We start from the raw sequence: 23,924 nt of genomic DNA on the forward strand, positions 1-23,924 counted from the left end.
CTTAAACAATGGGGAAAATGCAGCATTTCTGTATGTAAAATTAGCATGCTCCATTTTACACTATTGTGACCAGTATTTGGTCTTTCCTGCATGACAATAGGGATTAGCATGGCACCTGAGGGAGCAACAGGTGAGAACAATGGGGTGAGTTTTGCTTTTTTTTTACTTTTTTTTTTTTTTTAACCAATTCTAAACCTTTTCGAAAACAAACATTACCTGCTGGACAGCCCCTTATTTATAAAGGACTTGTCACCTCCCCTGAGATGTGCATTTACTAGAGACTTCACACAATAAAACTATTCCGGAACATCTTTTATTATATCTCTGTTCCTTTGTTCTTCCTCCTGAATATTTATGTATAAATTGACAACTGTGTTACTGTTCTCCTTGGTATTGGAGAGGAACAGATCTCTATACGGAAGCAAGAGAAAGAATAAAGAGAGGCAGGATTTCACAGAAAGGAGCCACAATGTGTTAATAAAGTATATTAGATAAGATAAGATAATCCTTTAATAGTCCCACAATGGGGAAATTTCAGTGATAGTTTCATAGATGGCACAGTAGTATATAACAAGAGAGAGACACATAGAAGCTCATGGCAGATAGAGAAATCCTAGGAATCAGAGCAACTAAAAAAGAAAGAAACACAGACACACTGCAGGATCATTTAGTTCTCTGTGTGGAGTGATGTTAATAATAATACAGCCGACTGTGGTTGGAGGACATGACGGGGAGGGGGGGGGGGGGGGTCACAGCATGTAGATATAACAAGCAGAAAACATTTTTGCAGAGGTGGGGGACATATGCAGCCATCATGATAACATGTGGCAGTTCTTTGGTACGTAGTGAGATCTCCTGCTCACAGCTGATAGTTTGGTATCTTGCATCAGCACTATTGTCCATTAACCACAAAAAATACATTACAAAATTTATTAATGACAAATAGTAGTGGAAACGCAAAAGTTGTCCAAAGTTTAGTTATGTTTTACAGAGCACCTTTCACAGCCTCCAGCAAGTCCAGTTCTTAACACCATTTAATAGTCGCTGCTCCACTGATTCCGACACAGTTGGAATTTTTTCTCTAGCCCCCACCGTTCCAGAACAATCAATGGTGTTCGCTATACAGTGAGCACACAGAGCACAGTCCCTATGGCCGTCCCCTAGCAGGACGTGTCTATACAGTCAGCAGACAGAACACAGTCCCTGTAGCCGGCCCCCAGCAGTACATGTCAGCACACAGAGCACAGTCCCTATAGCCGGCCCCCAGCAGTACGTGTCTATACTCTCAGCACACAGAGCACAGTCCTATAGCCGGTCCCCAGCAGTACGTGTCTATACTCTCAGCACACAGAGCACAGTCCCTATAGCCGGCCCCCAGCAGTACGTGTCTATACTCTCAGCACACAGAGCACAGTCCCTATAGCCGGCCCCCAGCAGTACATGTCAGCACACAGAGCACAGTCCCTATAGCCAGCCCCCAGCAGTACGTGTCTATACTCTCAGCACACAGAGCACAGTCCCTATGGCCGGCCCCCAGCAGTACATGTGTCAGCACACAGAGCACAGTCCCTACAGCCGGCCCCCAGCAGTACATGTGTCAGCACACAGAGCACAGTCCCTATAGCCAGCCCCCAGCAGTACGTGTCTATACTCTCAGCACACAGAGCACAGTCCCTACAGCCGGCCCCCAGCAGTACGTGTCTATACTCTCAGCACACAGAGCACAGTCCCTATAGCCAGCCCCCAGCAGTACGTGTCTATACTCTCAGCACACAGAGCACAGTCCCTATAGCCAGCCCCCAGCAGTACGTGTCTATACTCTTAGCACACAGAGCACAGTCCCTATGGCCGGCCCCCAGCAGTACATGTGTCAGCACACAGAGCACAGTCCCTATAGCCGGCCCCCAGCAGTACATGTGTCAGCACACAGAGCACAGTCCCTATAGCCGGCCCCCAGCAGTACATGTGTCAGCACACAGAGCACAGTCCTATAGCCGGCCCCCAGCAGTACGTGTCTATACTCTCAGCACACAGAGCACAGTCCCTATAGCCGGCCCCCAGCAGTACATGTGTCAGCACACAGAGCACAGTCTCTATGGCCGGCCCCCAGCAGGACGCGATGACTGGAGTAACCCCGGTGACATCAGCTCTGCAGCCGGGACTGAAGTTCTAGAGCGCGGAAGAGGCGTGGCCAGGCCGCTCCACACTCCTCCTCGTCCTTTTAAATTCCCTGCGCCTGCGCAGTGCGGCCAAATCGGGACTTAGTTGTTACACAATCCGCTGAGCGTCTCTGCCCACTCTCATTTAGCTTTTGCTTCTCCTGGCTGTGCCCGGCTCCTTCCCCCAGCCACACAATACAGCACACGGCGCTCAGCAGTCCTCCTCCTCCTGCCCAGCCGGCTCTGTGAGCTCCTTGCCTAGCGCCAGAGCCCTCCACAGCTGCTGCAGCACCCCATTCATTCAGTGCGCCCTCCTCTCCTGACTGACCATGAGTGGGGATAACAGTCAGAACGACTCCCAGGTAAGTGTCCCTTACTTCCAAGCACATGGCCCCAGAAGCCCGGCCACTAGGACTTAATGCTTCCTGATACAATGTAACCCCCTTACTCCTCTATAGACTCACAGCGCCCCCTATAGCCCGCACTATGACTAGGGCTTTAAACTTTGTAGCCCTTATGCTAGTCTATGGCATGGGATTGCAGCGTAGTCTGGTGGGGGCGCCCTAAGCGCTGTAGCTAGCAGCGCCCCCTAGAGTGGGGGTACATGTATGACCCTGTATTTGACCTTAGTTACCCCGATTTATAACATCACCCCCTGATTTCTGTTCTTGTTCCCTTTTTCCTTAGATTGACGCTAATTTTCGGGCGAACGGTGAGTAATTGGGGTCCCGGGGTAATATTGGGGTTCGGGGTACGATCTGGCCGGGCAGGAGTGTGTGTTGCCCGGGGTGTGGGCTCCTGTTTTCCCCCTTCTTGTCTCTCCCTTCCCCCCTCCTCTTCTTCACTCTCCTTCCTCCTCTAGAAAGGGCAGACATGGCGTCCAGAGACTAAGTCCCGTCTCCTCGCTCACCGGCTCCTTTGTTCACCTCCAGCCCCTTCCATCTCGCCCATCCGGCCTCCCAGCCGCCATTAAATGCGATATTCGGCTTCAGCCCGATCCGAGCTTGCCATTGCCCGCCTCCCCGGCCGCCTCAGGCCTCGTTTCCCTTGTGTTTTCCCCGTGTGAAAGTCAGCGATCAGTCGGTGGGGACTTAGTCTCTGCGCCATTTTCTTTTTCTCTGCCTGTGTGTGTGAGGCAGGCTCGGGCCTGGGCTGCGGGGCTGACATGGCTGCTGCTGCCTGGCGCACCAAACCAGCGGGACATTCAGCCCTCATTCTCACCGAGTAACCCTGATAGCAGACTCTTAGCATGTAATATGTGCTGTAACATGTGCTTAGTATGTGCTGTAACATGTGCTTAGGATACATGTGTCCCTGCAGCTGCTGCACTATCACCCCCATCATCTCCTCACTAACAATCCCCCTACATCACACGTCTGAATTGTGCCCTTGTGTGAGATCCTTTAATATGATCGGTCTGAGTCATATGCCGTGTCACTCAGCTTTCCCAAACTCCTGAACGGCGCTTCAGTCTCTTTCCCTCTCTAAACTAAAGACAAACGCGCCGTTCCAGAGTACGGAAAAGCTGGGTGAGGCGGCCGGTGCCGTTGTCACCAAGCTTTTCCAGGAACTGATATTTCCAGGTGACAAAATGGAGGCTACTTTACAGATGACAGAAAGTGCACGTGATAATGATCAGTAATTATACGTTACGTACGGTGATGAACGCCGTCGTCACCGCTGTAAGGACCCGGGTGTAATATAGATTATATTCTCCTAATTATAGTATTAGTGTGTGATACACAACACATACACATTATAATATCGCTATAATAATCCAGGATGCAAATAGATCAATTATGGAATAATCCAGACTGCCCGCCTGCAAAGTGGAGAGAGTCCGCAAGTGACCCCTCTGTAGGCAGATGTGCCAGGATAGTTGGCAGTGCCAGTATACGGAGCTTGTATACACGCCGGGGCTTCAGCGCTGGACTGTCTGACAACTTCCTTCCAGTCCAGCACTGCCAGATTCTGGATTATGAGACGGAAATACTTGAGGTCTGTGCCGTGTCCCCGAATATGCTGTCAGTGTGACCATAGCGTAGATGAGGCTGTGATGGGTACGGCACTATCCCTAATCTCTTACAAGCTAAGGAAACCACTTTGTATCCTCCATTATCGATTCCTTTCTCGCAGACTAAACTTTCTCCCGCTGTTTCGTTTTCTAACATGGTGCGTGCACTGCAACTTTACAAGAATTTTTGTGTGTCTAGGGTTGTATTCAGATTGGTCTTACTGGTTCCAGTGACTACCATAGGCATCACTTTAGCTAGGGTCACATCACATGAATGCCATAGAATGGGCGTTCGTCTTACTTTGGCGAATTGGAAGCAACTGAGGTCGCGATTAAACTGCGTATGGATGACATATGTGCGCTCACGACCTGACTGGTCACATGACCCTTCCTTTTGTATGACCTCCTACAGACAACTGTGTATTTTCAAATTACTGTGTATGGCGCTGTGACTAAACTCAGGACAGATCTGGGGTCCAGCATGGGGCGCTCAAGGCATGGGCGGCACACTGATGTCACCAAGCGAATGCCAAAAAATGGGCGTCCGTCTTACTTTGGCGAATTGGATGCAACTGAGGCTGTGATTAAGCAGCGTGTGGATGACATCCGTGTGCCGCCCATGCCTTGAGGCCCCCATACTGTACCCCAAATCTGTCCATACACAGTACTTTGAAATGCACAGCCATATGTATAAGGCCATACAAATGAAAGGGTCATGTGACAGGTCAGGTCGTGTGTATGAGGCCTTCGGTTAGGTTCACGTCCAGCACGGATCTGTCATACATCGCCAGATGAAGAAGCTAGCTGTGCAAGCCTGTGTATATATGTATATGTCTGGCGATTTCAGTCAAAAAGAACAGACATGTGACGGTCCCAATTATAGTCAGAGGGGTCCCATTGGTGTCTGTTCTTCTGGTCCTTCAATGGACTGGAAACATGGACACCTTCCGGTCTAATTTTTGTACTACAGAAAAATGTAGTATGCCAAGCTTTTGTCCTGCGTACATGGACAGGTATATGTTGGTATTCTTGTGCCCATTCTATGGTATCCATTTGCATGTCTTTTTTTTTGGGGGGGGGGGGGGATACTTTGTTTTTTTTTTTTTTTTTTTTTTACAACATTGGTAACGCAGATGGGACCTGCACTTTTACTGAGAAGCACCTCCATGACAGCCGCCATGTTTATTACCAGTAGATTCTACCGGAGGAGACATTGCCTAGGGCAGAACATATTTCTATTGACCTTCTACTTATAGGAAGACGGGGAGTGACAAAAATTAATGTGCAGTCTGGAATTGTCACCTACATAGTACTGCTGCATCATACAGTATAGGGCAACCACATGTGAAGAGGACGCCCATGTGGCTCCATGGTATATCCCACACTTGGAGCCTTTGAGAATCCCAGTTTGGACCCTTATTAGTCAGTGGGATTTTCAGAGTCCTGTACAAGTGTCTTTGTAAGTGTTGAATATCTTCTAGATAGGCCGATGTCACATTCACACGGACAAGTGAGCAGCGGCGGCTCGAGTAGTTAATGACAAGTAGCACATGGCACTTATACCCACCTCAGGAGAGGAGCGCTCTGACTTCAGGGCGCCAACACGTGTTCACATGAGTGTTTTAGTAAAGCGCCTTCATATGTGACAGATGGCAATTACGTGGACGTTGTCATTTGCTGAAAGGAAGGCTTAACCTATAGGGACTGACATGGATGCACAGATTAACCCTTGCTGGATCATCTTGTAACTTATGTAGTGGTTCAGGCCTCAGCCAAGAGAGTTGGTGTACAGCTCTGCTAATACTTCTGAGCCTTCCATGTTTAGCAGATCAAGCCAACGGTCTAAAGGAGTAAGACATTTTTTTTAAATTTTTTTTAGAAAGTGTTAGACAATAGTCACAACTTGTAGTTGTATGGAATAAGATGACTAGATCGCACTTCACGACTGTGAACTTGGATCACGGCTATGACTACCTATTGCCACTAGTCACAAGAAATGTAAACTTAATGAGCTTTTACTCTATTATACATGATAGCATGACTATTGTGATCTTAATATCATGTGTCTGCACAGTGAGTGTGCCCCCCCTGGCCTCGTAGCACAGGGCAAGTGTTCCCTTAACTACACGACCAATCATGGCCACTCGATAGACCGCTGATGTCACTTGCAGATTGCCAGTTCCTTACTAGCAAAATGAGGTCATCCTGATAATTCGCAAAGTTGCTGTGAATCTCTTCATGAAGCCACAGTGGTGACCCCAGGGTGAGAGGAGCTTGTGTAATATTGAGATAGTTTTGGCGCATCTATATAACAGATTTCATCTGTACAGTGTGCATGGGTGCTAATATTTCAGCTCTCCTTGCCTAGTTAATACATGGCTATGAGGTCTATGTTCGCTCTTTCCACCATTACGTTCTTGTCGGCGCTCTTCTCCCTGGTCGCTGTACGTCTGCAGTTATGGGCAGGTTGCAAGCTATCTAGTACACAGCAGGACAGCGCTTCATTGTGAACATGTTGTCTTTCTGCAACCCTTTATGGATAAGATGGCCACTGTATAAGAAGCCATAGTCATCTTATAGGGTCTGATAAAGCAAGACAGGTTTCCTAAACTGTGCCCTGGTCATTAAATAGGTCAGATATTCGCGTAGGATTCACTTTCCCATAGGAGTGCGTCTCCTTATTGACTAGATAATGTATTTCTACAAGCGTGTATTCACATGGGGCAGATGAGTTCTTTTTTTTGTTTTGTTTTTTCTACTGAATAAGCCCTACAAGAGTGAATGACCGGGATGTAAGAGATGGTTTCATAGATCTGGACATCTTCTGGTTGTCGCTATTGCAAGGCCACCACTGGTTAGGGATAAAGCAGGAATTGTGATTTGCTCTTGCCTATACCGAATATTGAAGAACCCCCCCCCCTTCCCCGTGTATGACCTTTAGGTAACCTAATGTGCACTTTCATAGTCCTACCTGTGGTTTGTTTAGCGGCTTCTTGCTCACTTACTAAGCAAATTGATCTGTGGTTTGGTTCTTATTGTATTTGTTGGGGGGGGGGGAGGGGGCTTCCAGGGTACTCTGTGCAGGACTAGTTCACATACACCCTTCAGCCTAAGCAAAACTACAAAGCCTAATGCAGTCTAGGTCCAAATTGTGTTGACCCACGATGTGCGGACACCACACGACTACTGAAGGTGGCCTGTAGTATCTGGCAGCGGGTCTCTTGGCTCCTGTACGTTTTGGGGTTGGGTTTGGGGACCATCACAGATGGTCGGAACATTATACAGATGCTAGATGAGACTGAGATCTGGAAAACTTGGGGATTAGGCTTTTTGCTTTAGCTTTGTCATGTTACTGCACTATACTGCCATTAGGGAATACTGTTGCCATGAAGAGGGGGGGGTGTATGGGGTACTTTACCAAAATGATAGGTGGTACTTGTTGGGCCTCATGCACACACCTGAGTGCATCCAAGTTTGACTTCCAAGTACTTTGTTATGCACTCACCTCTACAGGGGCTTCTGTTCTGTTCTGGAGAAGGAAATCGTGATGGGACCTGCTCTATTTTCAGCAGAATGGACCATCAGACGCCTCCTCAGATGGCACACCCGGACATGTTCATGGAGTCTCATAGTAACATGCACATGAATGCCCAACATTGCCCAGAACATTACATATGGCTCCTCACACCTGGCCACCTTCTATCATTGCTTCAGGTTTAATGCTCCTGTGCCCATTGTAGACCGTTTCGGGTAGGTGGATGGTGTCACCCTGGGTACTCTGACCAGTCAGTGTCTTGTGCCCTTTAAGCAGACTGTTGTCATAACCGGCATTAACCATTTCAGTAGGTTTCAGATGAGCCTTCTTGCCTCTTCATCTTCAGAAGGTTGGAGCCCTGCAGCTCTTTTCCCAGGTGACTGTCCTTCCTTGGACTCCGTCTGGTTAGGCAATGACCATTGGATATCAGCAACGCCCTACAAGACAAGTCATTTAGTCACTGCAACTTTGTCTTGGTCACATATCAGGCAGACCCTGGGTGCAAAAAATTTGGATACTTGGTCTAGAACCCCAACACCTTTTAGTGTTGCCCTGGTTTAGAAAAGGAGCTTCTTTGAGGGGTTTGTTCCCTGATTTAATTGTTAAGTTATGTTGGTGTATAAAGAAAAATGTCGCCTGACCTGCTGAAAGAATATATAAAGACTTCAACCGCATACATAGCACAGCTGCTCTATGACTTGTACCCTTATAGGTAGAGCTGGATGGATGCCATATGTATATATCCCAAAAGAGCCATGGTTCCCTGAGCACAAGCCCTATCTTAACCACCACTGTATATGAGCCACTTGCCTCAAGTAGTCCCTTCCAGATTGTACCACCTCTATGGCGCTTCTGAAGTGGCCACAAATCTGCACCCCAAACGATTTGCCCTACATGCTTCCTCCATTTTACTTTGCATTGAAGTCAGTTTTGTCTTAAATTTGGTTAAAAGGATTTCCAAGATAATTCTAATCTAGGGATATGTTAGTTTCCTTCCACTTGGAGTCATAATATCTTGCAAGCGGAGTTGTTTTGGCAGAATCTCCAATTCCTACCTATATAACCCCCTGTGAATTCCTTTTCTTTGAAAATCCCACGGAAGCAATTTGGGCTTGATAATGGGGGCACCCCATGTGACGACTCTTGGATGTACGCCACCATGTAATCCCTCCTGGGTGGAAGGTAGTGGCCAAACATCACCCTGGGAACTATCAATCCAGTCCCGTTAACCCAAGGGGATACAGATTGAAGAATAATAAAATCTTAACTACTTGGTGAAAGCCAATGATTCTTAAAAGCTCCATGTTCGTGTTTTGTTTGTTTTAGGGTGCATTCACACTGAGTAAACGCTAGCTTATTCTGAACGTAAAACACGTTCAGAATAAGCGGCGTCTAAAGCAGCTCCATTCATTTCTATGGGAGCGGGGATACGAGCGCTCCCCATAGAAATGAATGGGCTGCTTCTTTCACTCCGTGCAGTCCCATTGAAGTGAATGGGGAGTGCCGGCGTGTACGCTCCGGCATGAGCAGAGCTTGCCGTATACGCCGGCACTCCCCATTCACTTCAATGGGACTGCACGGAGTGAAAGAAGCAGCCCATTCATTTCTATGGGGAGCGCTCGTATCCCCGCTCCCATAGAAATGAATGGAGCTGCTTTAGACGCCGCTTATTCTGAACGTGTTTTACGTTCAGAATAAGCTAGCGTTTACTCAGTGTGAATTCACCCTTAGATTGTGATCCCCATATAGAGATCACAATGTACATTTATTTTCCTATCAGTATGTCTTTGTAGAATGAGAGGAAATCCATGCAAACACAGGGAGAACATACAAACTCCTTATAGATGTTGTTCCTGGTGAGATTTGAACCCAGGACTCCAGTGCTGCAAGGCTACAAGTTCTAACCACTGAGCCACCGTGTTGCCCCTGAGCTCCATGTTGGATATTGTGTGTGTCGTAGATTAGCGGCCATGTATAAGGATGTCGGAGTCTGCCGGAGCCTATGCCTGTAGGATACATGGTGACCCCAGTCTGTGGGGTTCTGCTCTCAAGGTGCTGATCCTTCATGGAAACCCCTAGTCACTACTCTAAATGTAGAAGCCGTAACATTAAAATCATTCATTATTATGTGACCATGACGTGCCATGATTAGGCAGTGAGTGAACAATTCTTTCTGGAGGTTGATGCACTGGAAGCAGGAATATGAGCAAGCAATAGGCTCTTGGCACCTTTGACAAAGGCCAAATTGTGAAGGTTGGGTTAGACCACGTCAGAGCATTCTCATGGGGGTGTTCCTGGTTAGGGGGAAAGGAGGATAAGCACTGAAGGATATAGAATACTATTCTTCTGGAGGCAATATAGATCTGAGGCCTGCTATAGCATACAGATGCCAGGGGCCACAACTAGGCTTCTTGTAAACTCTGATGTGCCTTTTTTTTTTTTGCCTTGTAACTATACATGTTTAGTTTAATATATATATTCATTCAGACACATTCCCCCCCCCCCCCCCCCTCTTGTCGCAACCCATTTATTTTAATGAGGGGAAAAACAAACTATCTGACTCTCAATTATGAAATCAGTGGGAGAAATTTTGCTTTGTGTGACCTCTCCCTTACTACTTGTATTGTTCTGTTGGCTAAAGAGACTGCAGAGAGTTTGCAGCGGTGGAGACCTGTACATCAGCAGCGCAGCCACCTAAGTAAAGGAAGTGTAATGTGTCTACATCAGCTGAGTTTCTAGACCTTTGTGTTTTACAGGAGAAACTTCTTGCCGGTCCCTAACTCTGGAGCAGGGCAATATCATGAGATAATGCAATGCTGGCATCTCTACAACTCTACAATAATATATATATATATATATATATATATATATATATATATATATATATATATATATATATATATATTTATATATTTTCTTTTTTTATTTTTATTTTTTTTACTCTCTGTATGGCACAATCGTACTCTTTTTGCACAAGAACTTAACCGTATAGTGCAGGAATCTCAGTGGCATGCTAAATCCTGAACATGTTAACCATTAGGAGGGTAGAAACCTATGCCCATGGGGGATTTAACATGGCAGTGTTGGACTGCTCTTGTTACGTGACACTATGTAAACTAGTATTCTCTGTGGACATGTACAGATGGCTATAAATAGTGACTTTGCCGCTTGTCACAGTGAACGGAGGGTTTCTGCCTGCTTTACATATATATATAATGTGTGTGCACGGAGAAAATTGTGTGTACATAGGTAGTGACTTCTACAAGGAAACGTCTGTATATGTGTGCGGTATATTAGCTGGACAGAATACATCTACAATACTGCCATGCTCACGAGCAGGTGTTGTAGGTACCATACAGAATACACAATGCAGGAAGTCTAAGTTTTTTGCATTTGTCTATAAATATGTTGGTGGAATGGTTGTAGTGAGCAGATGTGCACATGTCTGTGTCCTGTCATATGTACCTTACAAGATAGAGCAGGGGTAGGGAACCTTCGGCACTCCAGCTGCTGTGAAACTACAACTCCCAACGTGCTCCATTCACTTCCATGGGAGTTCCCAGAGCAGGTATGCATGCTGGGAGTTGTAGTTTTGCAACAGCTGGAGAGCCGTACGTTCCCTATCCCTGAGATAGAGGGATATACATGAACATAAATCCTACTACTTACAGGAACTCTTTAGTGTCAGCTGGGTCTTGTAAAGACTGTATGGGTCCCACTCGGTTACACTAATACCATGTGAATAAGTGATAGGGTTAGGTTCATGTTTTGGTAACCTAAATGGGTTGTACTGTAACTTAAATTGAATTTTAACTTTAGAGTTGTTTCGATACCAATACTTTGTGTAGTATCTCAATTCACGATCCCAAAACGACACTTTTTACAGCCTTAAATGTCCATTGAAATCAATAGGAAGTTGCTTGTTGGGCCCATGTACTCACTCTGCTCGTGTACATGATGGGGTTGCCTCACCTTATAGTACGTGACCCCATCAGGTAGTTAATTTCATAATGGGCAACATTGAGTTAATGTGAGGTTCATGCTTGGGTTAGGTGGTGGGGGAGTTCCAGGGCTGATCCTTTAGGATAGACTTTGAGGAGCTTGCGGCACTTGGGACAACTTTGCTTCCTCTTCTCAAGCCGGTGACATCACACCCTTTGTTGGCTGGTACAGCTGCAGTTCAGTCCCATTCAAATGAATAGAGCAAAGCTGCAATACCAAACACAGCCACAATAAAGCTGCAGCGCATGTCCCGTTATTGCCGATCGTTGCGATTTCCATCTCTTAGACTCCATTCAATCTGATATCCTAAAAACAGTTGATCAATATCTTAGTCCTGGGGAACTCATTTAATGTGAGGTGCTAAGCTATGTGCCTCACTTACGTAAATGATAGGATCCCAATCTTTTTTTTTTTTTTTTTTGTCAAACCTGAGGACAAGGTGAATCCCTGTAACCCTGATGTTCCTCAATGCTGTCCGGCTGCAAAACATACCCGTTATACTAACAGAGTGCCCTGTGCTCTTACTTCAGGCTGTCAGTCACTGACTAATACCTGTCTGGGGCTGTCACTAGTACTCACAGGCATGATCTGATGTACCTGGTCAGTCTGGCCTTTAAGACTGGCATACAACACGCCAATCTTAATAAATCTGGCCCGGTGATAAGGCTGTATGGCAGTCTGGGGACTTGTGAAGACAGTCATTGTAGGGCGGCTCAGAGGACCGATCTGTTTGTTACTTATGAGCTACCATCTTCCATTTTCATATTGGGCTGTGTTAATAGGATCTTTGTCACCCGAGTGGGCGGCCATACAAGGATTTATTAGCCATGACAACCTCAACCATTCTGCCGTTTCGTCACTTCCTCTTCTCTTTCAGATTCTCACAAACATAAGAAAGACAAGGAACATCGTCACAAAGAACACAAGAAGGACAAAGACCGTGAAAAGTCCAAGCACAACAATAGGTTAGTGGAGGATTGACCCAAATGGAGTTCTTATTCCGTATCCTCACACACTCCATGGTTGCCTCTGTCTGGCTCTATGGGACATGGTTATGTCGTGGACAACGTGGCATTGTCCTGTATAAGACGTGTAGTGTGATGCTGGTACTGGCAGCTTTATAGGGATTCTATCATTGGCAAAACTCATTTTTAGCTAGAAAGGCCATTCCACACATACCTTTTGTTTGTAAATCCTCCCAGCCCTTTTTTAATTAGCCCGCTTTTATTGATATGCTAATTAGCCTCCAAAATGGTGACAGGTCCTCTTTAACCTGTGAACTGTAGCCAGAGCAATGTACAAGAAAGATGTGTATTGTCTTATTCTTATACGTCTTAAGATGCTCAGGCGTTTTATTGGTGTTTTTTTTTTTTTTTACCCTCAGTGAACACAAAGATCCATCTGAAAAGAAACACAAGGACAAACACAAAGACGGTGAGAAGCATAGAGAGAAGGATGGGGAAAAGCATAGAGAGCGAGATGGGGAGAAACACCGCGAGAAGGATGGGGAGAAGCATAAGGAGAAGGATGGAGAGAAACATCGGGAGAAGGACGGCGAGAAGCACAAAGATGGAGAAAAGCACCGGGATAAAGACGGCGAGAAACGTAAAGATGGCGATAAACACAAAGAGAAGCATCGGGATAAAGAGAAGAGAAAGGAGGAAAAGGTGAAGGCAGGAAAGATGGCCGCCGCTACTAGTTTGTCAGATCTTTCTCTGCTGCTCTTTAGATTCACTATTTCACTCACTTAACACTTTGTATGTTGTTTTGCAGCTAAAATCTTCCAGTGATGGTGCCAAAATTAAAAAGGAAAATGGCTTCTCCAGGTAAGGTGACAACTTGTGTGCGCACGATATTGGGGGATTTATGATGGGGAAACGGGCATGTCATAAGACTTGTAGTGTAACACGGCAGGTATCCATCAGGACTATGTATCCTATGTGCACAGCCATACAAAGCCAAGCACTTTTTTGTGTTTTCTCACAAATCTGATGACTTTCTTACTTTCATCCAGACCTAATATGTCTCACAGCTACAAAGCTGACGCGGTTGTATCCTTGGCCAGGAATCGACAACCTTTGGCGTTCTAGCTAATGTGAAACTACAACTCCCAGCATGCTCCATTCACTTCTGTTGGATTTCCAAGAACAAAAGAGCAAAGTGTTCATGCTGGGAGTTGTAGTGTTGCAAGGGCTAGAGTGACAAATGTTGCCCACCCCTGTAAAAGCCAAGTCTGTACAGGTCTTTGTCATTGGATGTGTCACAGGGTTTTCATTCACTATTGGTAAACCTCTTGAAAATGGCAGTGAGTATATTAGGCTTTCAGGACCCTAATGTAAAGTCTTGCCAGCCCATAGTTGTTTGAAGAGGCCACAGCCTCTTTGTTACCCGCCAGCTAGAGCGCCATATGTTGTATAGTGGCCTTGCTGGGTACTGCATCTGTTCCATTCACTTGGAATGGAACTGTGTTGCTGAAAGACTAAGGACATGCGGCCCCTTTTGGGTGTCGAACCCTCACCATTGCTATTGATCACCTATCCTAAGTATACGGGATAATGTTAATGACCTATTAATGATGGTTTTTGTCTAATTGTTGGGGATCCTCCCGCAGACAGGAAGATTCCCCCTCTTTGAGCTGGGTGTCTATCACATGTGCCTGCTATTACTTATTTCAATTCTGAGACTGCCATTTTATTTATTCATTCATTCATTCATTTTTTTTAGTCCTCTTCATATTAAGGATGAGCCAGAAGATGACGCCTACACTTTGTCACCTAAGGAGCAGAACAAGGCTCTGAAGAGATCCCGGGATGACGACGAGTATGTGGGGAGAAGGGACTATGCCCATGCTTATTCTATAGTGCAAGTATACACATTCTCTAAAGCCAGCATTCTCTAAACCAATCGTCTCCCTTTGCAGCTCTGACTACAAGCCCAAAAAAATAAAAACAGAAGATATAAAGAAAACCAAAAAAAGGAAGCAAGAGGATGAGCCGGTAAGTGGCCGGGATATCTTGTGATAGTTTTCAGTGATGAGCCCTTACTTTATTTTCATCTATGGCTTTCCTTTTTAAGGACGTCAAGCCTAAGACGACAAAGGGCAAACCCAAAGGCCAAGAAGTAGAGGGCAAAAGGAAAAAAGTAAAGAAGGAAGAGGAGGAAAAATGGAAATGGTAACCTTAGAATCTACCTCGGCATGTTTTGTCTACCTTACTTGATCTTGGTGTTCTTTGCTAGAACTTGATATCCTTTGCTCATTTGGTTTTTTTTGCTCACAGGTGGGAGGAAGAGCGTCACACTGATGGTGTCAAATGGAAATTCCTGGAACACAAGGGCCCTGTATTTGCACCGCCCTATGAGCCTCTCCCAGAAAATGTGAAGTTTTATTATGATGGTAATGACTGATCTAGAGGACAAGACTTTATTCTCTTTATGTTCCTTTTCATCCTTAATGGGGGGGGTTGGGGAAATTTACATTGGTCTTGACATTAGATTTAATGATATGTTGCTAATGTCTGTTCAGGGGGTCTAGCCAAAACTTCCAGTTGGGCTACAGCAGCAATTAGAAAATTGTTCCTGTAACCCAATTAGAAAAACATTGGTGTTGGTTGAAGTGAGAGATTCATATGCTGGTGGCTCTCACTTCAGCCTGTGTGTAGGGGACATGTACAAGTGACAGCATCTAGAGACAGGATAGTGATTGGTTTTCCTGTCCCTGTGGCTTTGGATGACCCTGGGTGATGGGTTAGACCAGGGATAGGGAACGTACGGCTCTCCAGCTGTTGCAAAACTACAACTCCCAGCATGCATACTTGCTCTGCTGTTCTTGGAACTGCCATGGAAGTGAATGGAGCATGCTGGGAGTTGTAGTTTCACAGCGGCTGGAGAGCCGAAGGTTCCCTATCCCTGGGCTGGAACATTGCTAGACTATAGATTCTGATGGTCCAAAATTGATGACCTGCCTGAGATCCGCTCCCTGTTCATTTCAATGGGAGGCAGATATTTATTTTCGGCTAGCTCGTTCTTCAGGTATCTTCTTCTGTTATAGTGAAGATAAGGCAGAGCTCGGCGCTGTTTGTGAGGCAGATTTTCCGAATCTGCATCAAAATCCATTTCCAAATTCTATTTCAAGTTCCTGAAGCTGCCGATTTATGGCTGACAAATTCTGTGTAAAATTCCTCCATGTGTACCAGGGTCCCTATACATGAGACATCTTACCCGAATTTGTCAGCCTAGAACTCTGAGTAAGCCTGTACACGGTGGAGTCTAATAAAACTGCTCTGTTTTGTCGTCCACAGGAAAAGCCGTGAAGCTCAGTCCTAAAGCCGAGGAGGTAGCCACTTTCTTTGCAAAAATGTTGGATCACGAATACACTACAAAGGACATCTTCAGGAAAAACTTCTTTAAGGACTGGAAGAAGGTATTTTAGTTGGGCTTTTTTTTGGGTGGGGGTGGGTGTATCTTTTGTTAAATGACTTCAGCTTTAATTTTTACAAACTAAATTTTATTAGGAAATGACTTCAGAAGAACGAGCTCTACTTTCCAACCTGAGCAAGTGTGACTTCAATGAGATGAGCCAATACTTCAAAGCCCAGTCAGAGGCCAGGAAACAAATGACCAAGGAGGATAAACAGGTATTGGGAGCTGATCATAGACGATAAACGGTTTCTTTCGAATCCATGTGTGTGTGTAGGCTTGGCCAAGTGTGCATGTGCTCTGAAGGGGGAGAACAGATTAGTAGGGTTGTACCACAAAAGGTTTATCCTCTGTCCATAGGATGCAGGATAAATTGCTGACCAGGGGGAGGGGGGTCTGACTGCTGAGACCCGAACTGATCCTGGTTTACCTCCACACTAAATGCAAAAATTGGAAAAGTGGCCAAACCCATTCACTTCAATGGGGGAGGCAGAGAGGGCTTAAGTGTAACATTCATTATTTTACTCCCAACATGAATTTGGAGACTCCAGAGGCCTCCAGACCTGTCTACTGTAGACTCGTATATATGGACTCTGTTTACAAATCTTTTCCCTTCCATATGTCCTACAGAAAATCAAAGAAGAGAATGAGCGATTGGTTCAGGAATACGGTTTTTGTATCATGGACAACCATAAAGAAAGGATTGCCAACTTCAGGATAGAACCCCCTGGCTTGTTTAGAGGAAGAGGAAACCATCCAAAAATGGGCAAGCTAAAAAAGAGAATCATGCCAGAAGACATCATCATTAACTGCAGCAAGTATGTATCAGAGTGGGGGAGCATATAGACAATATAATATATATGTGCATGAAGCTGAATGTGTTATTCCCATCACGGCGTATCACTGCTCATAAGTAACGACCACCAAGGCAAGATTTATTGAAACAGCAGAGCAGTGAATGGGAATAAGTAGCCAAGGAAGCTGCATAGAGGAGCATCGGTCGGCTGTTCCCAAAAGTCTTCCCCCTGGTAGTTGTTGGGACTTACCTACAGTTATTCCCATAGCTGAGGTGGGAATAACCCCTCAATGCACTTGGTTTCCTCTGCACTGAAACAATATCCTGCTCTTGGTCTCAATAAACATCTCGTATCTTCTTATTTAGAGATTCCAAGGTTCCCGCTGCTCCTCCTGGTCACAAGTGGAAAGAGGTTCGACATGACAATAAGGTCACATGGTTAGTGTCCTGGACAGAGAACATTCAGGGATCCATCAAATATATAATGCTTAATCCCAGTTCCCGCATTAAGGTAAAGTATGGTGCTCTTGCAGAGCCTTATCTTGAAGCTCCTGGGCCCTGATACAAAATATGTAGTGGGGACCCCTACTTACTATTTGCTATCTATGATTCTGGTGTCTTATGCTATAGAAAGGCCTCTGGGCCTCTTTTGGTTCCAGGGCCTGTTACCTTTACACCCCTGTGCTCTTGAGCATCTGTTCATTATATTTAGGGGGAGATATATAAAGATGTGTGTAACACCAGTTGTCTTTTGACCTGCATTGGTGGCGAGTCTGCCTCATTTACCGTTAGGCACGTGCCTCTTCATGTTTCCGGCGCACCCTCCACCAGGTCTTGTGCCTGCACAAAGGAAACGTGGCAAGCTTGCAGATGGCATAGATTTCACTTAAGCCAGTTACCTAAATGTAGACCACTGCCCACACCCTTTCCGTGTCTGTGTGTATATTTATATTTGTGTTTAGATGAATAATATTATTAATATATATTTATTTTTTCCTGTTTTTTTGGTCCACCTCTGCTGTACAGAATGGTCAGACTGGTCTCTGTGTCTTTTAACTATTGAGTGACCTCTGTAGCCCACAGCACTGCATACAACTTAATCCATTCATCTGGGCTGCAGTTAGAACTCAATAGTTAAAATCAATTTGTAGTGCTACAGTAAAGTTGTATAGCCCAGGCCTTAAACTTTTGGGAAAACCCAAATTACTATTGCTACATCTGTCTTCACAAAGTAAAGCCACTGCTTGTTGTAGGTAAAATTTGTCTTCTCTCCTTTCCTAACCCAGTGCATTTTGCTTCTTTCAGGGAGAAAAAGACTGGCAGAAGTATGAGACAGCCCGTAGACTCAAAAAATGTGTTGAAAAGATTCGTAACACCTACCGGGAAGACTGGAAATCCAAAGAGATGAAGGCCAGACAGAGATCTGTAGCACTGTACTTCATAGACAAGGTGAGGCCAGTGGTGCAGTCACACATTTAGACCTCACATACATACAATATTGGGGGAGAAGGGGGGGTTCCTGAGTTTTTACCCAGGTTATTAACAAATGGGAACGTTGATCAGGGCTGTGGAGTTGGCAGGCAAACTACAAGCATGCCTATTTTTCCACAAATTGATACATTCATAAATGGCTGACGGCCATGGTCAGTCAGGGATAGACAACCTTCGGCACACCAGCTGTTTTAAAACTACAACTCCCAGCATGCATACTTCCTCTGCTGTTCTTGGAACTCCCATGGAAGTGAATGGAGCATGTTGGGAATTGTAGTTTCGTAGCACCTGGAGAGCCGAAGGTTGCTGACCCCTGTCCTAAGTGATTGAATTCCTATTAAAGTAAATATGCATCTAAAAATCTTATTATAAAATGATATTGTAAAATTAAAAATTAAATAAAAAATTAGTTTATAACTAAAACTTTGCCTAATGTACTAACATATACCACTTTCTATTTCCAGCTGGCTTTGAGAGCTGGTAACGAAAAGGAAGAGGGGGAAACTGCGGACACTGTAGGTTGCTGCTCTTTGAGAGTGGAGCACATAAAGCTTTACCCAGAAATGGACGGCCAGGAATATGTGGTGGAGTTCGACTTCCCTGGTAAAGATTCCATCCGTTACTACAATAAGGTGCCTGTGGAAAAGCGGGTACGTACTGGCTGAGTCTCTGGATGTCTGACTATAACACCTTGTATCTTGGTTCATGGTTTGAATTTCATTTTTATTTTTCCCCCTGAATCAGGTCTTCAAGAACCTGCAACTTTTCATGGAAAACAAACAGCCAGAAGATGACTTGTTCGACAGACTCAATGTAAGTGTACATGCTGCCAACTAAGTTTAGGATGCTTTTTCCAAAATTAATTTAAGCTCATTGTGGGGGGAGGTCGGAGGGGGTTTATGAATACTGGCACATTCACTGCCAGTGTTCATGTCCCCTACTCTGGCGGAGGAGGCGCCTCATTTATGAGAAATATTGTAGCTTGTCTCATCTATAATATAGGACAGTAAACTGGTGTCAATTTTTAGTGCAACTCCTATGCCTCTTCCCTTCTATATTAAAGTGCTGTGGATGGCAAGACAGTCACTATTTTATTTTTTTATGCAAAAAATTTTAACTTTATACATAAAATCTGTTCTATTGTTTTAAATCAATTTTATAATGTGTGGAGGAAAACTCATTATCTGAAATTAAGTTTATTTTATTTTATACCAGACAACTATTTTAAACAAGCATCTTCAAGATCTCATGGATGGTCTGACAGCCAAAGTGTTCAGAACATACAACGCCTCCATCACCCTGCAGCAGCAGCTGAGCGAACTCACCAACGGTAAGTGACATTTGTATGGAGTTAAAATTTACAATTTGACCCATTTCAGGGGACGTACATATAAGTCACATGTGCACAGGGAATGTATAGAGCAGGCTTAGCCAGTACCTTACCCCACACACACACACACACACACACACACACACAAAAATGAAATGTCATTTAGTCATATGTAACTCATTAAAAAGTGCAGCACACCCTGCAAGCAACAAAAAAAAAGTGCAACCTCAAACGGCTCTATCGAAAGAAAATTGTAGAGGATTTTCAGAATCTAGTAGTGCAGCAAATAGTTTTCATAAAGCTAGGTTCTCATCAGCACCAGAATCTGTTTACTCCTAAAAGTCTGTGTTCCAGCAAGCTCAGTTAAAACATCAGCAACCTGATGGACCCCGATAGTCACCTTTTGTGTGTCTACTATGTAGATGCGACCCTGGCGTAACTAACTGGTTTTAAGTAGTGACTTGAGATGAGCGAGTACTATTTGAAACAGCAGTTTAGAATAGCACGCACTCATAGGAATGAATGGACGCAGCCGGCACACGGGGTTAAGCGGCAGGGCGCCGGCCAGCTCCATTCATTACTATGGGTGCATGCTGCTGTTTCGAATACTACTCGCTCATCTCTAGTAGTGACACCTCTATGTAAGTATAACGAATCTTAGAGGATGGGTATGAAAAAAGAAAATTGGCATTGACCAGGTAAACGGTGTAACTTTATTTTATTTTTTTCAGCTGACGATAATATTGCTGCCAAAATATTGTCTTATAATCGAGCAAACAGAGCGGTGGCAATCCTGTGTAACCATCAGCGCGCTCCTCCCAAGACTTTTGAAAAGTCCATGATGAATTTACAGACCAAGGTATGAGCCCTCTAAATAATCAATTGCTAAAAAAAAAAAAATAATCATGGTGACCGTACGCATTTACACACGGTGTGGTCGTCGGCTGTATTTTTTGATTTCACACGTTTTATTTGCTTTTAAGATTGATGCCAAAAAGGATCAACTGGCAGATGCACGCCGTGAATTAAAGAGCGCCAAAGCAGACGCCAAGGTCAAGCGTGATGAGAAGACCAAAAAGTACGTTGAATGGGTTGGTTTTTATCGAATGGTAGCCCAAAAAAAAAATTCTAATAGTTCTTGAGGTTTGGTATTTTTAACTCTTGCCAATGGTGGATGAATTTGCAGAAATGGGGACGCACTTGTTCAGGTTATACACGCAAAGCTACAGAGCTGGCTGTGCGGGCACACAATTTATGCAGTGCTGTATAGCGAATACTCGTGCATTGCCTAGGGGGAGAGAACTTCATTATTTCAGTTAAAATGACATTTGTCATAATGCGGATAAGACTCAGCAGTGAGGCTTTAGACCAGTGATGGCGAACCTTTTAGAGACCGAATGCCCAAACTGCATCTCAAAACCCACTAATTTATCACAAAGTGCTAACATGGCAATTTAACCTTAACACTGTGCGGATCCACAATTATAGACAGTAACAGATGGTGTGTAATATCACTTGTCTGCTATAAAACAGATATTATGTGATAAAAATAGTGAAGGGCCCCCACACAGTACAATCTGCTCCACAGTGGCCCCCCACACAGTACAATTTTCCCCACAGTGAGCCCCACACAGTACAATCTGCTCCACAGTGATCCCACACAGTGTAATTTGTTCCACAGATGGGTGCCCAAGGAGAGAGGACCCTGAGTGCCTGGCACGCGTGCCATAGGTTCGCCATCATGGCTTTAGACAGTCTCGCACCCATACACATGACCATGACAAGGGTGACGTTCCCTTTAAGCTAATATTTTATTTTCTGTTTGTTGCAGACTCGTTGAAAGCAAAAAGAAAGCTGTGCAAAGGATAGAGGAGCAGCTGATGAAGTTGGAGGTTCAAGCAACAGACAGAGAAGAGAACAAACAGATCGCTCTAGGAACCTCCAAACTCAATTATTTGGACCCAAGAATCTCCGTAGCCTGGTAAGAACATCTTGTCTAGACGTAATTTGTACATTTGTAGCTTGTCCATATGGTGTGCTGTTTCTAAATATAGCCGTACATTGAAAGATCAATGCTAGAGTGTTGGGCCGCAGTGTACGTGCCTGATCGGTGGGGGTCTGACCACTGGGACCCAGTTGCTTTAATAGTGGTCCTGAGTCCCACATTTGAGTGAACCATGTGTGGCTGTGCTATGGGACTGCTGAAGATGGTAGAATATTGCATTTGTATAGAATTAAATGGAGTCGCAGCAATTTATTGGAAAGGGGTTAGGACCCCCTTTGTGATTGGTGAGGTCCCACCAGTCTGACCCTCACTAGTCAAACACAGGATAAATATCTACGGTGGCTTTATTGAAAGGGGCAACCAGTCTAAGGCTACATGTATGTGCTGTCCAAGTGGGGCACTGACACTCTGCTCAGATCTAGTAATTACAGAGCAGGCGCCGTCTGAACAGCAGAGACCCTCCCCCTGTTCCCAATAGGAATTAATAAAGCATGGAAGACACGGGGATGAGTAGTCAGAGTACCTTAAAGAGGACCTTTCATGGGTTTGGGCTCAGGCAGTTCTATATACTGCTGGAAAGCAGACAAAAAAATCAGTCTGCACACTCGTCGTGTGCATGAGGCCTAAGTGTTTAGACACACAAGTTAGTTTCCCAGCTACATGCTAGCCATTTTTGTAATACCAGCACATCCAGCCTCATAGAGGAAGCCATAGTGACCTGTAGGACTGCTGCCAGCACAGCGGGGATAATCTGATAGAATAAATCACAATCTAAATTTTTTTCAATAATCATTTCCTTTCTACCTTTTAATCCCCAATAGGTGTAAGAAATTTGGCGTCCCTATTGAAAAAATCTACAACAAAACCCAGAGAGAGAAGTTTGCATGGGCTATCGACATGGCTGAAGAGGACTATGAGTTTTAATGAGTGCGAGAGACAATGTTCGTTTTATAATTTGTTTTTAATTATTTTATTTTAAGCCTGGATGTCACCTCAGAAAGGGATTTTATAGAGAGCCTTACCTTTTATCAACTTTTATTTTAGGACGGGAAGGGGATATGCAGCAGATCAAGGGGGAATAAAAAAAAAACCAAAACTAAAAAACAAAGGCTAAAGCCTGCTCGACATCCATTGGCTAATATCCCCGTGCTGCCTTCAGTATTGTCCCATGGACAAGGAGTATATACATATGTACAAAGTGGGATATCTGAAATTGTGATGACATTAGTTCTGTTTTTATGTGTTTTAAGATGGGAGGTTTTCACCAGGCATAAAAAAAATCCGCTTTTCAAAAAAGTCTGTATTATAGAAATTAAGAAAATATCCTGTGTGTTTTTACAGTTAAGATTTTTTTTTTTTTTCCGATAACTTCTATTTTAATAGAAAATTATAAACTTAACCCTTCCCTTTCATCTGAACATATCCCCTTACCCTGGTTACACTGAAGAGAGGGGCCTATTGTCTGGCAGCTGAGGGGGGGTCTCTGACTTCCTGATTTTGTTTTGTTTTTTTTTTGTTTTTTTTCCCAGTAAAAGTGAAACTATATCCAAGCCAATCCCCACGCTTGGTTTGGAGACTTAAATCAAATGTGATACCTTGTCGGATTTCGGAAAGGGGGAAATTTTCTGAAACTTTTTTTTTTTTTAATTAATGTGAATTATTTTTTTTTATTTTTTTTGCCCGATCTTATGTATTGTACTATTATTTCAAGTATTTAATCCTTTTTATCTTGTCAAAAAAAAAACACAAAAAAAAAAAATTTCAACTGTTGTACAATTGTAGGGACATCGGAAAATTCTTTTCATTTCAGCAGATTTTACCAACAGAAATTTTATTTAATGTGAAGAGTAACTTTCTAGAAGTGCAATGAAGACCAAACTTGTTGTAACCTTTTTATAAAAAAAGATTAAAAAAAAATTCAGACTGAACCGCCGCGCTTAAAGTGGCCGTCCCTCTATGTCCTACGGGGGGGTGTTCAAGTTTTTCGCTCTATGAATGTCGTTTCGGAAAGCCGTGTAAGGCGCGACGGGGTTAACGGCAAGACTTTTGCTTTACTGTTTATAAGGATCATTGGTTGCCTAGAAAGAATTGTTAAAATTACTTGAATGCGATTACACTATGGACTTCCTCATGTGACTAACATCAATTGCAAGAGCTTGGTGAGTTTTTGTGGAGA

At 44.3% G+C, this 23,924-nt stretch overlaps 1 protein-coding gene across 2 annotated transcripts; it reads left to right on the top strand.

Annotated features, from left to right (window-relative positions):
• The first annotated feature begins 2,260 nt into the window (after positions 1-2,260).
• On the top strand, positions 2,261-23,924 carry TOP1 (DNA topoisomerase I). 2 transcript variants are annotated; one of them, XM_075277539.1, is made up of 21 exons: positions 2,261-2,521; positions 2,847-2,871; positions 12,588-12,675; positions 13,095-13,377; positions 13,484-13,536; positions 14,435-14,530; positions 14,631-14,706; positions 14,786-14,883; positions 14,989-15,104; positions 16,009-16,130; positions 16,222-16,344; positions 16,757-16,944; positions 17,289-17,433; positions 18,228-18,371; positions 18,878-19,063; positions 19,158-19,226; positions 19,629-19,743; positions 20,475-20,602; positions 20,727-20,821; positions 21,575-21,724; positions 22,570-23,924. In XM_075277539.1, the coding sequence occupies exons 1-21, from the start codon at positions 2,489-2,491 to the stop codon at positions 22,670-22,672; spliced, it is 2,436 nt and encodes an 811-aa protein (XP_075133640.1). In that variant the 5' UTR covers positions 2,261-2,488; the 3' UTR covers positions 22,673-23,924. The 2 variants fall into 2 exon arrangements, with proteins under 2 accessions (XP_075133640.1, XP_075133641.1); XM_075277540.1 differs by having other exon boundaries at positions 14,438-14,530.

The sequence above is a fragment of the Leptodactylus fuscus genome, chromosome 6 (assembly GCF_031893055.1).
Source record: "Leptodactylus fuscus isolate aLepFus1 chromosome 6, aLepFus1.hap2, whole genome shotgun sequence".
Classification (NCBI taxonomy): Eukaryota; Metazoa; Chordata; class Amphibia; order Anura; family Leptodactylidae; genus Leptodactylus; species Leptodactylus fuscus.